Source organism: Electrona antarctica (assembly GCF_951216825.1).
Source record: "Electrona antarctica genome assembly, chromosome: 6".
Classification (NCBI taxonomy): Eukaryota; Metazoa; Chordata; class Actinopteri; order Myctophiformes; family Myctophidae; genus Electrona; species Electrona antarctica.
In genome coordinates, this window is record NC_136811.1 from 42990724 (window position 1) to 43008897 (window position 18174).

The window sequence follows — 18174 nt, forward strand, 5'->3', positions numbered from 1 at the left end:
TACAATTGTTATATCAATAGATCTGTGATAGTAGCAGTGACACAGCAGAGGATATAATCATTAACATGAAACATTGGAAACAAATTAAAATCTATGTCTAATAACCTCCCCCACATTTATGCCACATGTCTACAGTAACATTCTAGTTTCACCTTTTGTTCATAAGATTATGGGTTGCTCTTCAGCGAGCGATGTTACATAACTCAGACACGTTCGCCATATCCATCTAATTGCACTGCCTAACTCTGCTTTGCTGCTTTGAATAGGCAAGATAGATAAACAGAAGTTACTTACATTTAGTCTTTAGAAAGGTTTGCTTCTTATGAATCTCAACTCTGCCTCTTTAGTATGGTTCCAATGCAAATACAAACCACTGGATAAATGACAGGCCCAGTCAAGGCATATAAGCTACTTAAGTGATTTTGGGACATGGTTTAATTATTTTTGTCTGAGCTTCAGTAATCAGCCTTAAAGCCCTTAATGCAGTCTATTACATTAGTGCATTGGTTTGAATAGAACAAAAGACGTATCCTGCACACTAAATAACTTGTAAAATAAATCATAAATCTTTATTATTATTATTATTATTTTTGGTACATTTCTTTTGTTATTATTAATTATTCTTTCTAGAGCTGAAAGCAGCCTGATGGCCCCATTGCCCCAAAACTATAATCCTCGTGAAAATTATATTTATTTGCCCAGCAACTCATTGTAGTTGTCCTTTCAGGTCAGAAGCTGTTCAACTGCCACATGTGCAACACCTCCTTCTCCACAAAAGGCAGCCTGAAGGTCCACATGCGGCTCCACACCGGGTCCAAGCCCTTCAAATGCCCCCTGTGTGAGCTGCGCTTCCGCACTTCTGGCCACCGCAAGACCCACATCCAGTGCCACTACCGGGCCAACAGAGAGGACCGCAAGTCCAAGCGTACGGCGGGCCGGGCAAGCCAGGGTCAAGACCCAGAGCAGGGGCAGACCACTCAAGTCCAGCTGGGCCTGGTGCAGCAGCAGCAGGCTAGCCCAGAGGTTCTCCAAACAGTGAGCCTGCTGCAGACGTCCAGTTCAGACAACAACATTTACCTCCCAGCCAACCAAGTACTCAGCGGACAGTTTGACCAGAATCTGCTGCATACTGTTGGACAGGCCATCCTGCCTGCTTCCATGTCAGGTAATGATCACTGAAGGATTATTCTCACGTAGCCAAACAACTGTTCCACAATCTTCGAATGCTATATAAAGTCTGGAACTACACCATCTGAGTAAGGAAGCTGCCATTTCCGTTAACGAAAATACATTTAAAAATATCTTTACATTAAATTATTCCTTTTTCCTTTTCTGCTAATATAAACGACAAGATAATATATGCTTAGGTGATTTCTATTTATATTAGGATAAATTTGACTGTAAAGACGAAACGGAAGTGGGCAGGAGTCTCCACTTCCGCTTTACACTTTCCACTTAACTCATTTATTGCGGCTAGCTGTTAGCATAAATCCCAGTTCCAGGTGCCATCATACGCGTTCACTTAAAAAGTCGGAGTTTGCCGGCCCCCCACACACACTCGCTACACACACTCGAGTATCATTGGAACAAGCACACACTGTTTACCTTTCGTCAGAAGCTTTTACATGGCGGGAGCGTCGCGGTACAAAGGCACAAATTAAATCAGACATTTGGATGGCAGAAGAAGGTCCATCAAGGACAGCTCTCCTGGATTACGATTTATGGACGGTTGAAAATCCTCCTTTCAACTGCTTTACACAGTGATTATATTTTCAATCCCATTGCTGGAGTATACATTGGGGTCCGTATATACAGACCTGGGATATGACGTCCCCTAGTGTCGGGGTCCATATATATACGGACATGGGAAAGAAATAATTAAGTAGAGTACTTCAACCATTTACTGATGGCCAGCAATTGTGTATAGTCTGAAACATTGTAAGCATACATGAAGTAGGCTATGTATATGCACTATACTGGCCTCCAGCAAAAGCTCAACACAATCAGTGCCACCTGTTGGACAGAAAGTGTTGTGCAGGTGCCAGAGAAAAAGGACAAATAAAATAATAAATAAGCGTGGGCGCGTCCACTGTACGTGCGGAGAAGTCGAGCGGCGGCAACGCAAGCGTATTTATGTGAGTGAGTGTGCATAATTGTCCTGCTCACCTGCCCGCGTTACTGACCAGACATGGATTCTGTCTAGCTTTTTTTTTACACTTGCGTTGTCGCGCTCTTCATGAACAAACCTGGAGCAGACCTGTCGTTGATCCAGGCGGTAACGTCTGCATTAATTGATGCCCGTCTGAAAGTACCTTAACACGACACACATATAAAAACATAAGCAGTTGTAAGGCGAGGAGGAGGGTTTAAATTTATATGGTGGAGCTGAAATGTTCTGAAACGATGGTCGATGGTCTATGACCCCCTTTCGGAGGTCTGTAATTTTTCATGCTCCTGTGGATCAGAAGTGGATCAGGATGCAGTGCTGCGCGGTTAACCTCTGTAAAAAGTCTTCAGATTGATTTGCTAGGCTTAAAAGAATCCACCGAAGCCTGACTGGCTCTAATACCTCTGCTTGTGCTGAGAATGGTGCATGGCTGTCCAAAACGGTAGGCCGTGAAATTAACCCATTTTTGGCGGGAACCCCTTTTGGTGTTGCATTATGTAATGCTTTAGCTATTGAAAAATAGCAGATCTACAAGCTCATAGCGTGCCACCGAGTGGCACGCTACGAGCTTGTAGGTCTGCTATTTTTGAAGAATCGTGAAAAGTGACATGAAAGTGTTTGAGAACGACTGACATAGAAAAACATAGCTTTTTCAAGAAAACAGTCAGGACATTTGCAGAATCGTTCCCAGGTCAAAATGGGTTAATTTCTCTCATTGTTGCTGGAGTACAGCCAAGGAGTGGGTGACATTACAGCCACCAATCTCCACTCGCTTCCAACTCTGGATTTAAGAGGCTATCTGTTCTTTTTCACCTTCAGTCTGCCTCTCTCTCCTCTCCTCTTCTCTTGCTCTTTTCTGTTTATGGGAACACTTCTGTTATTTCCAGGGTTGTGTCATTCTGATTAATAGCAGGTGGGGGAAATAATACATAATTAATAAGGGAGTAAAGATTAACCGAATACCGTATTTTTCCAAATAGTAGCCCGGGTTGTTAATATGCAAAATCGATGCATATTCGCTTATGCTTATCCGTAGTCGGGTCGCGGGGGCAACAGCTCCACCAGAGAGCAACATTAGTGACTTCCTCCTGGGGGATCCCGAGACGTTCCAAGGCCAGTGAGTCGATGTATTCCCTCCATCTGCGCCTTGGTCTTCCCCGCAGGGCTGGACTGGCCACCGGGCATACCGTGGCATACCGGTGGCATACCGGGCAAACGTTTTTTTTTTTTTTTTTTTTTTTTTTTTGACAGGCAGGCAGGCCAATAGGCGGCAGGCCACCAGGAAAGGTCCGGGTGTGCTGCCATTCTGGGGTAGCGCCCCCCCTGACCCCCCCCGGCGGTGCAGTGCAGGGGGGGGGCCACATAATATTATGTTGCCTATCTGCGCGCTGGTTGTGGTGGGCCGGTCTGGGCCAAATTCACGCGAAAATGCCCGGGCCGAATTTTTGTCCCAGTCCAGCCCTGCTTCCCCGGGGTCTCCTCCCAGTGGGACGTGCATCGAGGACCTCCCTAGGGAGACGCCCGAGAGGCATCCTAACCAGATGCCCGAACCACCTAAGCTGGCTCCTTTCCAGGCGAAGGAGCAGCGGCTCTACACCGAGCCTCTCCCGCGTGACTGAACTTCTCACCCTATCTCTAAGGGAGATAGGGTAATCGTGTCAGTTGATCTGAGGCCGTATGTTTTGGACACTCGGGTGAAGAGAGGGGCTGGACTGTCAACTGATCACCATCAGATGGCGGGGGAAACCTCTGGACAGACCTGGCAAACCCAAGCGTGTAGTGCAGGTGAACTGGGAACGTTTGGAGGAGACCTCTGTCCGGAAGGATTTCAACTCACACCTCCGAGAGGTGTGAGTTGAAAGGGATGTCAGAGAGACTTCTATTTTCTGAGAGGAAATTGATTTGACGGCTTTACCCAGCTGATTGCTGAGCAGGTGGCTCTGATGAGCGCACAAGGGTGGGAGTGTGGAAATTGATTTTACAGCTTCACCTAGCTGATTAGATGCACCTATGAGCGTAGCCTGGCTAATAAGCCAGGCTAATATCTGGCTTATTAGCCAGGCTATTATGAGCGCACAAATTACAGCTATCTGATTGCTGATTAGAGGGCTCTGATGAGATTTGATTGGGTTGAACTGCAAACACACATGACACCTTCACATGTGGTCTACAGTTCTAATCAAACGAAGCAATGGGATTGACCTGGAACAGTAAGTGGGTGTGCCACCTTCTGAAAACTGTGACTTTAAGCATCTGGCGGTGCTCTGGTTTTTCTAACTCAGGAAACACTGAAAGCCCAAGTTTGACTAGTACTCGCACATCCAGCCTCCTAACTCCCATTCACAACTTTATCTGTCTGACTTTATCTGACTAAATCAATGGCAATGTTGACTCCAGAGGACAGTGAGAGCAGTGGCATGTCATAGTAATGACCATATTGACAACAGCCACTATGGAGTTCGGACTGGAGGGGCGTTAGACCGGGGTCTTATCGCACACACATGCTCCAAATAATTTTGCACAAATCTTCCTCTGTATTTTCAGTATTTTAAAAATCACCCGTGGCTTCCTTTGAGGTTAGGGTTAGATTAGGGTTTGGGATAGTGTTAGTAATGGTCTGACTAACGAGGGGTCGGACCAATGACATGTTACCGCTCCCTGGACATGGCACTGGGACAGGGGATGAGGCGAGTGGGGGTACTTGTCAAGGCAGCAGTGGCAGAATTTAGCTATAACTTTTATTTAACTTATTTATTTACTTATTTAACTTAACTGTCATTTTGGATGTGTAGAAAGAACACACTGCATTCATGGAAATGTGGTGCTGACCGATCCTGTGTATGGAGATTGAAATAATGAAGTTTCGCTGATGTGCCTCATGCGTATAAATGCACATTGTGCACTGTCGGTTACTTACTGAACCAACAACCTAATCTCCCATTGTAGTCGTGATGACAGCAGAGGTAAAGAATAAGTCAGACTTCCTAGAATGGTAAGATAAGACAGCCACATTGATGGATGAAGTGGATAAAGTACTGCTCCACAAACTTTCAAATCTTGGGAGAAACAAGACTGCTTATTCACTTGCCTGCAGCATCAATCATGAAGGACAACCTCGAATCCTGTCACAGTGGAAACTATTTCACTGATGAGCGCACAAATGTATGGGGAGGAAATTGATTGTACAGCTTCAGCCAGCTGATTGCTGATTAGAGGGCTCTGATGAGATTTGATTGGGTTGAAGTTGAACTGAAAAAAAAACACGACACCATCTCATGTGGTCTACAGTTCAAAATCTACTGCTGAGTCGCAATCAAACGAAGAAATGGGGAAATTACCTGGAACAGGAAGAAACACTGAAAGCACTGAAAGTACTAGTCAAACTGAAAGTTTGACTAGTACTCGCACATCCAGCCTGCTTGAGCCGAACATGCTCCTAACTCCCATTCACAACTTTATCAGTGAGAGCAGTGGCATGTCATATTAATGACCATATTGACAACAGCCACTATGGAGTTCGGACTGGAGGAGTGTTAGACCGGGGTCTTCTCGCATACGCATGCTCCAAATAGTTCCACATTTTCCACAAATCTTCCTCAGTATTTTCAGTATTAAAAATCACCCGTGGCTTCCTTTGAGGTTATGGTTAGATTAGCGTTTGGGATATTGTTAGTAATGGTCTGACTAACGGCATGGCACTGGGACAGGGGATGAGGCGAGTGGGGGTACTTGACAATAGCCTGGCTAATAAGCCAGACTCAAATCACACTGTCGTGTGGTATTTGAGTCTGGAGATGCTGTGTATGGATCTTGTTTCCCGGGGGGCGGGTTCAAACATTTTCTCTTTGACGCAATTGGTCAGAGCTACTGTCAGTCAAAGGTCTCAAGCATTGAACGTCACTGTACCAAAGCCCGCCCATATTGCATACCGTGTCCCGATTGGCCACTCCAGTTCTCTGGTGTAGGAAATGGGCGTACAATTGAGCCTCTCCAGACCGTAATCCGCCGGCAGGCAATTTTTTTTTGCCAACGGCTGATTTGGTCTGGCTTATTAGCCAGGCTAACTTGACAAGGCAGCAGTGGCAGAATCTTTCCATAACTTTTATTTAACTTTAATGAATAATCATTGACTTATTTAACTTAACTGTCATGTTGGATGTGTAGAAAGAACACACTGCATTCATGGAGATGTGGTGCAGACGATCCTGTCGGCGTGTATGGAGATTTAATCCATTGAGACCTGGAACGCATCCATGTCACGTTAGCGTTTAACCACATTAACCATTAACCCATTTTGGGGCGGGAACCCCTTTTGGTGTTTTAAACATTGTTATAATTTAGCTATTGAAAAATAGCAGATCTACAAGCTCATAGCGCGCCACCGAGTGGCGCGCTATGAACTTGTAGGTCTGCTATTTTTGAAAAATCGTTAAAATGTGCCTCAAATCTTTCCGAAAATTGTCATGATTTAGAAAACTTTTTTTTTTAAATTTCGACGTCAGGCCTGAATGGGTTAAATAATGAAGTTTCGCTCATGTGCCTTATGCGTATCCGTTATTGAACCAACCTAATCTCCCATTATAGTCGTGATGACAGCAGAGGTACTGAGATGACATAGTCGGGCTTCCTGGTAATGGTAAAATAAGACAGCCACATTGATGGATGAACTACTGCTCCACAGACTTTAGAATGGCATCATCTTGGGAGAAACAAGACTGCTTATTCACTTTCCTGCAGCATCAATCATGCAGGACAGCCTCGAATCCTGTCACAGTGGAAACTATTCCACTGAGGGATCAAATTCATATTACTTCTGTGTAATGAGTTACCAAACCATTGTTTTGTACAGTGTTGTATCCACTGATAAATAGTAACGTGTGACCGGGTGTGCAGAGCCACAGCAGAAGCGATAAGTGCATCCTCTAGCAGCATAACCATTGATTATTTAAATCTCCATGCCGTCGGGGTTGGCCAGGAAATCTTTACAATTAGCCTAGTGAAGCACCATATCTAATCTTTAGATAGTAGTACTTAATGCGAAAACACACACATCAATACAACATTGTCCATGCGGGTGCTGGGTGGGTTTGGAGAAAATAAATGGGAGAAAGTCGGGGTGGATGGCAGGTAGGTGATTTATGTGTACATGCTGCTCCATGCTGGATCATCTTAACCTGACTCCGCCAGATGGGGCAGCAGAGAGTACACTTGATGCCCGGCCACAAAACGGCCTGGCCAATCAGCAGCAGCTATCCCGCCTCTAGCTGCTGCTGATTGGCCAGGCCGTTTTGTGGCCGGGCATCAAGTCTGCCTGAGAGTTCCCAGATGGGAGCAGGAGTGTACTCTCTGCTGCCCCATCTGGCGGAGTCAGGTTAGGATCATCTGGCTTCTTTAGAACATTCCACAACACCAGGCAGGCAGTCATGACGTCTATCTAAGCTTCTTTCTCCTCTTATCATCCAGAAGTATAGTAGATGTGATGCCTGGGCTCCTCAGGCTTTCATCCTGACCCCCCTCTGCGTTTTAGTTTCAGTCCGGAAGATAATTATAACTTAAGGACACCAAATATGGGTTCTCACCAGAGGCCCTAATGCATAACTTTTGTTCAAAGGACAAAGACTTGGCAGTGTATAGTAATTTTACAGGAACTCAAAAATGTACAGGAAGTCTGTACGAGTGCTGTTTGTCACACAGTGCACTATGCATTGTTCCAGGCATTAAACAATGCGTTGTAAGCAGTAACAAAGTATTGTCTGGAATAGCTAATGAGAACGGCATATGGACAATGCATGACTGACAAGTGATTGACAAAGCTGAAAACGTGTGACATGAGTTGTAGGCATGTTCCATTGCAATATTAATACTGTGTGTGTGTGTGTGTGTGTGTGTGTGTGTGTGTGTGTGTGTGTGTGTGTGTGTGTGTGTGTGTGTGTGTGTGTGTGTGTGTGTGTGTGTGTGTGTGTGTGTGTGTGTGTGTGTGTGTGTGTGTGTGTGTGTGTGTGTGTGTGTGTGTGTGTGTGTGTCAGCCGGTGGAGACCTCACCGTCTCTCTCTCGGATGGCCTTGCCACTCTGGAGGGCATCCACTTGCAGCTGACATCTGCCAACCTGGTGTGCCCCAACGTCCAGATCTCTGGCATCGACACCAGCAACATTAACAATATCACGCTACAGGTAACTTATTACGTCTTGATGCCTGACATACAGCTGGCCTAAATATATGCTTTGAGATATGCACACAATCTTCTCTGTGATATGTTTTATTATTGGACACACTTGTTACCTGACTTAATATTATAATGTATTGATATTAATCTAAAACAAATCTCATAATGCTGGAAATGGAAACACTACTTTTCTTGTTCCAACAAATCTAACTTCTCCCCGTTTTGCTGTGTCTGTTTTACTACTGTAAATCTACTGTAAATCAGTGGTTCTCAAAGTGGGTTCCAAGGACCCTCGGGTTTCCTTGGGGTTCCAAATGAATGGACGCTTACAGGTCTGTAACTTTGAGAGTGTACTGCTTCTCCCAAAGATGTTCTCAAACCCAGAGGAGTTCATATTCAAGGAGGACACTTTCTCCACAGACATTATCAAAGACTCACACAAGACTCTGCTCAGTCTTTATCAGCCTGCTGTTAGAGGTGCTAGAGTCTGGAATGTATTTATGGTTGTAGAATGGCCTTATCAAAGGTAAAGGTTTCCCACCTTATTGACCTTCACTGCCTATGCTAACACCAGGCAGGTGCCACTGCCAGAACGCATAGCTCGAACCTAGAAGAAAACCTTTGCCGTATCAGGAAACGTATTTCACAGGTTCTGGGTTTGTCTCCATGCACTACGGCTCCGCTTCAGATGAGGCGGAGTCAGAACCTAATTTGGTCCCTGGTCAGGAGGTAGTATTAACCCTGAGTTCTGGGAAAGTAGCATTTAAATAGCAGATCTACAAGCTTGCAAGGTACAAGCAGAGCATGTAATTTGGTCATTTTTTAATGACATACCTCCCCCTTCAGCGGGAACAACAACATTTCACAGGTTCCGGGAAGTTTCAGGTTCTGGAAGATTCTGACTTACCTTTTGTAGTCGACAAGAGCCATTCAATTCAAAATGTCTTCGGGGGACAAATCTCCCCATACTTCCCTTCAAAGTGTTCTAAAAAACAAAAAAACCTCCTCTGCCCCGTTCCGTCTGATATGCTGAATGTAGGCACACGTTCCTTTTGTGCCTGTAATTAGTTTGTTTGCTTTCATCCTGTCCTCCAGATTGATCCTGCCCTCCTCCAGCAGACTTTACAACAAGGCGGGCTCCTCTCTCACTCCCTGTCTGGGGACACCAGCCTCGTCTCCCACCCCGGTCACCTCATGTCTACCGGTGAGCCCTCTGTGCCGGCCAACGTGGTCCTCCACCCACTGACCACCCTGGCCCTGCAGCCCTGCACCATGACCCCTGCCCAGGTCAGCATGGCTGTCCTCACTGACCAGGATGCCACAGGTGTGTACGCACGTGTATGTCCATATGTGAGTGACAGAGTCAAAAGTTTAGAATACTTAAATACTGTGTAACGTTCTGAGGGGCTATGTCCAGCTTTGAGGGTTTGTGTAAACACAAACATTGTCCTAACACAAACATTGAATGCCATTGACAATGAATGGCCAGCTTTGAGCGTTTGTCCCAACAAACATTGAAGATGAAGATTGAGGACGATGTACGATGATAAGAGTGCCCCTCACTTCACACGGGTGTGAATTTTCAATTTAACAAAAGTCATTTTTGATAATCTTTGACTGTTATATATTCACAATAACCATTGATGAGCTGTTTCATTCCAAAATAACCTAGCCTGTCATGGCAAGACTAATATCACTGCGTAGATATTAGTCTGCATTTCCAGGGCGAATTAAAAAAATGCCTCATACCCATATTTGCATACTGAGGCCAGATTGGTGCCCCACAACTTTCCAATCACAACCGAGCGGGGCCACACCAAATCTGGCAAGGCCTTTTTTGTTTTATTGTACTGGCAGATTTGTCTGGTTTCCAGTCAAAAAATAACCTACAGTAGGACTGCACCATTCATTTGTAAGGGTTCTGTCAGTATAGAAAATTGCTGTAATGCCATGGAGCTACCTAACCTGACTCTGCCAGATGGGGCAGCAGAGAGTACACTGGGTTCCCCCCTCCTGCTCCCATCTGGGAACTCTCAGGCAGACTAGATGCTCCGGCCACCAAACGGCCTGGCCAATCAGCGGCAGCTAGAGGCGGGATCAAGGCATACACAGTGCTGCCTTGATAGACAAAAAGACTACTCAAATGAATGAGCGTCGCGCCTGTCACAGACATGCGCAAAGCGAGTGCTGTCGGGGAACTCAACGACAACTAGAGATGTGCCGTCCCGATGCCGATACTGGTATCGGGTACTCGGGCCGATACCACCCTAAAGTACTCGTACTCGGTATCGGAACCGGGCCCGATACTTTGAGACGAGTACTACAACATTCAATTGACGCCAGGCTGAACAATCAATGCAAAAGGGAGCAAGTCTGACCCAACACGGCAGCAAAATGAGCAAAGCGCCCAAAACAGCTGATCTGCAAGGATATATGACAACTGACAAGTGTAGAACGGAGATCCATCGGCATCTGTTTATATTCGACGGACGACACTATCGGATGAATAAATTAACATTTTGATAGTTATAGTTGTCCTTTCTACTTGTAGCAGGAGCACATTAAAAGTATTTATTTAATTTATATCGGACCACCAGGTCCAAAAAAAAGTACTTGATGAAGTGTAGATTTGTGTCTGTGTATATTCAGCGGGCAGCATTATTATATTAATAAATGAGCATTAATTAACTTACGTTGTGACTCTCCACTCATCTCTATGCAGCCGCAGGTCATTAAAAGTTATTTCCATCAGACGAGTTCCAACAAAGTAATCCATGACTGTATAGGCTACAGATAGGGAATCTTCTTGTAGTTATAAGCACAACATCCTTAAAATCCTAAAGCCAAAGTTTATTTTGCCGTAAAAAAACTTGCATGTGTTGTTTTTCTTTGCGACAATACCCCCACCCCTCCCCCTGCACATGTGCAGGGACCGTGACATAGGTGGGGGTTTTTGCCTCGCGCATAATGAAAGAAAGGCACCTACTTACTATACAAGGTCAACATTTTTCTTTCAAAACGATGATAATACTAGAGTGTGTTTGAATAGAACAAAATGTTTTATTGCTAATAAGAAAAATAAATAACATTTTGGAATTTGATATTTTTTCTAAATCATTTCAGGCTATTATTATTGTGGTAATTAAATTACAGTATCATTAGAAGTACAAGGCATGACAGTGAAATTAAAGTACTCATATCGGTACTCGGTATCGGCGAGTACTTAAAAGAAAGTACTCGTACTCGGTTTGAAAAAAAGGCATCGGGGCATCTCTAACGACAACCTACCTCAAACCCTAACCTAACAACCTTAATCCGATCGCCACATTGAACGCATGTTCGCCAACCTTAATCCGGTCGTTTTCCACATGTCGGACTATTGGCGGGTCGGAAAAGCGTACAGGCCCCAACTCACTGCAGATGTTGGCGGCCGTCCATTGGGCCGCCTCAACTCCATGTCCACAATCCACTCATCCAATCACACACTCATTTCATTCTCAGACCGTTCTATTAACACATTGAGAGCCCACGCAAAACTGCCCAAAATCACTTTCACCTAGAAAATCCATTCACATTTTTTATAATTCAGCTGACTGTGGAGACACATGCTGGAACTTTTTACTTTGAAATGTTTTATAGTTTCTGAGTTATTTAATTTAAATGCCAAATGCATTCTCAATGGCGAAAACACAAACTTTGGCACCACGTGTTAAAAAAGTGTTTTGATTGTTCTGATTTTTTTTAATAATAAAAAATATAAAAAAAAAAAATATATATATATATATATATATTTATTTTTTTCAAAGACGTCCACAGACGTCTTGGGCTATGCACGTGCGGTAATACCCAGGACGTCCACAGACGTTTTGGGCACAAAATGTGTTAATTTGGAAGTTTGCACTGCTCATTCCTGCTTGCTTTTCCTGCTGTTATGCTGCTGCTGCTGCTGCTCTCCCCCCTGCTGTCTTGCTCAAACACAGCTGCTCACCCGCCACCACCCCAGCTAGCTATACCACCTGTTATTTTGGATCTGCTGTTTATGTATGGGGGATTCGGAGTCCCCATGGTTGGGAGATTTCTCAGAGTACATCAGCAAATCCACTAATTTTATATTCAATACAATTATATTCTATCCATTCATGAGTTGTCCTGTGTGCATGCCAGGCGGCATGGCATAGGAAAACAAAGCTGAATTCTGATACCCCAACTTTCCCACTCCCTCCATCTACTCGCGTCCTCCACTCGCGCCTTAGCTGCGCCCCCAGCGCGGAGGAGAGGATTAGATGCGAGGAAGTTGAAAAATACAATGTGTCACACAGCCGGATCACTGGAACCAGAGCCGTGCATGAAAATATACATGCATAGAATATTGCAGGTATAGTCTAGAACAGGGGTTCTCAACGTTTTTGGCCGGGGACCCCCGGAAATGCTTTGGCAACGTCTCGGGACCCCCGCCCCGCCCCCTCCCGACCCCCAATATAAATTGACTGCTACAATAACCTTAAACCATTTTGGGCGGGAACCCCTTTTGGTGTTTTAAGCATTGTTATAATTTAGCTATTGAAAAATAGCAGATCTACAAGCTCATAGCGCGCCACCGAGTGGCGCGCTACGAGCTTGTAGGTCTGCTATTTTTGAAAAATCGTGATTTAAAAAAAAAAAAAAAAAAACTTTTTTTATTTTATTTTTTTGAAAATAATTTGGGGACCCCCTAAAATAATTTGGCGACCCCCCCGAGGGGTCGCGACCCACGGGTTGAGAACCCCTGTAGTACAGAATAGAATGTGCATGGCCACATCGCTTTCTTTCTAGTTAACATGTGCATTGTGCAAGGCTTTTTGTCTCCACCACACAGAAGGCACAGAGAGTATGGTTTGCACTCCGTCCATGTGTGTGTCCGTCCGTCTCTGCGTGCGACGTGCGTGTACAGCTAATCTCTGGCACCGTTGGCCCGGCCGATGCCAAACTCTGCACATACATTCCCTGGATGCCAACGACTAGCCTCTGCCCCAAATTCTTCAGAACGGCCTGTTATAGCGCCACCATGAGGCCAATTTTTTCTAAACACATTTCATTACATTACTCATACACATTTTATCCATACATCACGCAAATTGGTATACACTATCTCTATAGTCATGTGATCAACACAGCTCTGTCCCATTTTCCATATTCCATCCCGATTGGCTAAGATTGCCTTCCAAAGCTTGCAGGATTGGTCCGTTTCCAACAAAATGCCACAAATCATGAACACAGCGTGCGATTTCTGTGAAATTATACACACACATTTCCACTAGGCTGAGGACGAAATGCCACTTAAACATTTTCTAATCAGCCTCATGGTGGCGCTATAACAGGCCAATTCCTGTTGTTACCTATAATGCTATAGTACAACTTTGTATTCGCACTCCCTAGAGGCCAAGGAAAAACCTTTGCCCTGCATTTTTCACATCTGCCTGTTATAGCGCCGCCACCATGAGGCAGAATTTTCACCTCATGGTGGCGCTAATTATAACGGCCGTTTTTTACCATAACTACAACATTCTGTGTACAACTTTGTCAGAGATGAGGTATGTCTCTCTGAATTACATCATATTCGATCCACCATTGACCTTATGCAGACCGCGGCCATCTTGCAAGCAAGGTGCTAACTAGATGCAATTTCCGATTGACAGCACTGCACCCAAACCCAAACAAGGAAAAATTAAGAATTTCTTGACAGGAAGTAGCTCATAACATGTCTAAGGTGGATTTTTATGAAACAACAACTTTACAGATTGAAAAAGGATAATTCAAGCTTTCCGTACAGCTGCAATGTTGGTGAGTTTGATGTTGTTTAATACAATTAGATAGGACTTTTCTGTTTGGATGAATGGGCTGTCAATCGGAAGTTGCACCTAGTTAGCACCTTGCTGGCAAGATGGCAGTGGTGTGCATAAGGTCAATACATTATTTGAAACATTTGTCACATTCATTCATAGCGGTCTGTGCATTCAGGCATGCACGGAGAGGAATTAACTAGCTTTTTGAGCCAGTGGCTTGCTAGTGCGGGAGGGGGAGGAGTTTCAAAGGAGAAGGAAAATAACGTGTACAGACTGTACACGTGATGCAGAAGTCTTCCGCGAGGAGACCAAAAAACCCCATCGAGCCTACACGTAATACACTTGCTGTATGCGCTCTCGGAGACCCTCACTCAGCTCCTCCACTCGCCTCCTCCATCCAAGAAGCAAATTAACAATTGGGACTTAACCATTTCCGGGTCAAGCTTGAGTGACTGAGTGTGAGCTATAGCGAGTGGCTGAGATTTGGGGTATTGGAATGTAAATGGCTTTAATGGCGACAGTCTTCTAGCGACGGGTCCTGGTATGATTTGTACCGAGGACACAAAACTCTTCCCAAAGCACTTTTGTTTTTGTTTCTGCCTAGTAGCAATCTACACATATCTGTGGTGGCGGAGGGTGAAGAATGGGTTGAGGGGGTGGAGGAGTCATGTACTATGATGTCAAGGAGGGCTGGTAGGTTGGGAGCGGGAAATAGAAAGATGTGTTCGAGATTTCCAGGAGCTTGTTTAAGTCGTTAAAGCATAGTGAAATGGCAGGTGGCACAGTACAACGCTACGATGGTATAATAATGCTACTATAGAGAAGGTGCACTGCAGGAGCTGGGGTCTATTTGTATTGCACATTTCAACAAGGCAATTCAAAGTGCTGTACATAAAACATTAACATTTAGACATAAAGACGTTAGGAGAGTGCAATACCAGTAAGATGCCTGCGGGCGAGAAGTGACCTCGCCCTTTAGGGTGACAGCAGACTATGGGCGAGCGTTGGCGCTTTTGCATGGGGGGGTCAGATCAACATATGGAATGAATTCTGTACTGGCCATATATGGAGCGTGTCTCGAGTGTACAGGGTTTGATGAGGTCAGATCAACATATGGAATGTCAGAACATGTCAGCTCCATATATGGAGATCTAAGGGTGGCAGCGGGGGCAGTATCTTGAGTGTACAGGGTTTGATGAGGGTCCAGGTAGGGCCGGGCCTTCATTTTCGGGCCTGTTGAGAACTGTAGTTTTCGTCGGCTGCCGGGTGCGGCTGCACTAATAACTTTGGGGCGGGCCTCTCTACAGTTTGAATGGACAGGTATCAGTCAAAAGGGAGACATCGAAGAGGAAGGATGGATGGGGAACTGTCATAACAGGTTCTGACATGTATCCATTTATGGAGATCTAAGAATTTGAGGTTTGAGGTCAGATGTAGTTGCTGGCCAATATTGATGACATCAGGCATCTCCATATATGGGCTTAATTGCGACAGCAGGTTGCATTTACAATGACAAGAAGTAACAATAATGATACAGAAAAAATGAGAGTAAAATTACATTTTTAATAACCTCAAAAACATTCAGTGGTGAACAGAATGATTTTTGTCTCATTTTTTTTAGCTTTGATGAAAGTTGTGGCAGACCTGCAGTTTTGGGGGAGTTTGCGAGTCTGTGAGTTTTTTTTCTTTGTTGGCAGCATTTGTGGATGTCTGTGATACAGTGATCAAAGCTCAGTTTATTGACCAGGATGTTGCCATGGTACTTGAAGCACACTACCATCTCCTTTAGTTGGAGATGGTAAACAAAGTTGGCTGTTGTTGGAAGTTGATGAGGGGAGTGAGTTGACTTGAGTGAGTTCATTGTGGGTGTCAAATATGTCCTTAGGACTCAAATCAAATCAAACTTTATTTTTATAGCAAAGGCCGACCAAAATGCTGAACAAGGCAAAGCAATTCAAAGCATCAATACAACATAAACAATGGAGAACAGATGGGTTTTAAGTCCAATTGACTGGGCAGATCTAATGGGGAAGGGCAGCTTGTTCCAGAGCCTGGGGCCAGCGGCCGCAAAAGCACGGTCACCCCTGCTCCACTTGCTGCTCGACCAGCAGCAGCTTGTCCGCAGACCTTAAAGGGATTGTGACATTAAAAATAAGTTTTTGAAATTGTTCTTATTTTTTAGGTTTTCTGAGCTCAATAGATCACCGACGTCATCCCCTGGTTCACGGAAGTAGTTTACCTATGGAGAATAACACAGGGTCATCTTAAAATCGTCTCATATAAGAATTGTAGTCCAAAGATAAACAAACTGTCTCGGCGATATTGTCGGGGAGGTGTCTCTGTATCGTTTACGACAGTCAGTCACTTGTATATTTGATACAGTCTGTTTCTAGCGAAAATGTAACTAATTCTGCAGCAGTAACGTTAGTGTTTTCTCACAGTCAGTTGATTCTTCATATCCATATGAGTGAAACGGCCGGGATGATTTGTTTATTTTTCAAACACAGTTTTTATATGAGGCGATCTAATATCCCCCTATGGGGATTACAATGCAAATAAAAAAGTACATGAACCCGTAGATCTTAGCTCCCTCTACCGATATTGACGTCAGACTTTGGTGCTCTAGTATTGCACCCAAAAAACCTGAACTTTTAACATTCAGTAGATCTTCTTTGGTCGGGGGTTTTCTGGCTCAAACAGTGCTCTGATTTTCCTATGGAGTGTGATGTAAGAGCCAGCAATCCCATATATGACAACGGGATTTGCCAGCAGATGTCACTATTTTCACTGTTTTGCGGCACTCTTGCAGGCCTTGGGACAGAAAAAAAGCAAACTGTAATGTAGTTCCTATGGGCAGGCTTTGGATGACAGTTTAACCATTGCAGAAAATTCATGAATATAAATAAGTACTAAGACTAAGACAGTTATTGGAGAGTGTAGATAGAGAGTATAAAGGGACTCGGAACACAGCCTTGGGTTGCCCCAATCACCGGGTGAGGCCTGCCTGGGTATTCATGCTGCTAAAGTTCTCTTCCAATGTGTCCTTATAGTCTTGCTTTCTATAGCTTTCATTGTTTCTGAACAAATAATGGTTCCTTGGGAAATCCAGCCCTTGTGATGTAATAGTTGCTGTTTTTCTTAAACTTAAGATTTTATTTGATTCCATGGTCTGGAGTTGGGGTATTTTTAACCTCAGCTCTCACATTCAGAGTGCCGTTAAAATAATAATAACAAGCGAGGGACCACTTTATCTGTATCGTTGCATCCTCTGACAACTAGTTGACACTGTAACCGATTGTACTTTATCATCATAAACTTTGAGTTTATGGTGATAAACCTGTAGAACCGTTGGAAGAGCAACAACAACAAAGATACTATTTTCTCTCCCATTCACTGCAGCGCTAAGCTGGTGAAGAAATTGATCCAGGCAGACGTAAAGTTAACTGAAAGAGAGTTTCTGCGAGTGATTGTTTTATGCAAAATGGAGAAAGCTGCCTCTGCTTCAGGCACTGCCCTCGCAGCCTGCCACCACTGATAACGGTGTTTGTGTAATGATGGGCCCCACAGAGCAGAAACTGTCTGAATATTTTAGTTCCGGTTGAAATGTTAAGCATCTGATTAATACACAGACACAGTACGGCATCCAAAACCAGGAGAGAGGGAACAGTAGACCGACGGGAATGGAGACTGGAGAAGACAGTTTGAGAGTGAGACAAATAGAACAGAAAGAGAGAGAGAGAGAGAGAGAGAGAGAGAGAGTAGTTGGGAGTTGAAAACACATAGAAGGGGGGGGGGGGGGGGGGGGAGCTGTCACTGGAAGTGACGTCACGTCAACAACAATGGCACAATCATCCATCTTCCCTTATTGGTATTATTAAAATTGATATAGGCAGCAATATTGGTTCCACCTGTGCAGCTCCTAGCTGACAGGTTCAAAGATTCCAGGGAGTGAGTCTGGCATCATTTTAAACAGGAGTGGAGATTTGTTTTTTGACCCACGGGACCCGTGGTGTGTCCACG

At 44.5% G+C, this 18174-nt stretch overlaps 1 protein-coding gene across 2 annotated transcripts in view; it reads left to right on the plus strand.

The window, feature by feature from the left end:
• Positions 1 to 18174, plus strand: part of znf236 (zinc finger protein 236) — a 135720-nt gene that overhangs the window by 71439 nt on the left and 46107 nt on the right. For both annotated transcript variants that reach the window (XM_079504029.1, XM_079504030.1), the window contains 3 exons: positions 728 to 1165; positions 8194 to 8339; positions 9428 to 9656. In XM_079504029.1, coding sequence (XP_079360155.1) covers positions 728 to 1165; positions 8194 to 8339; positions 9428 to 9656 — 813 coding nt within the window. The remainder of the gene's footprint in view (positions 1 to 727; positions 1166 to 8193; positions 8340 to 9427; positions 9657 to 18174) is intronic.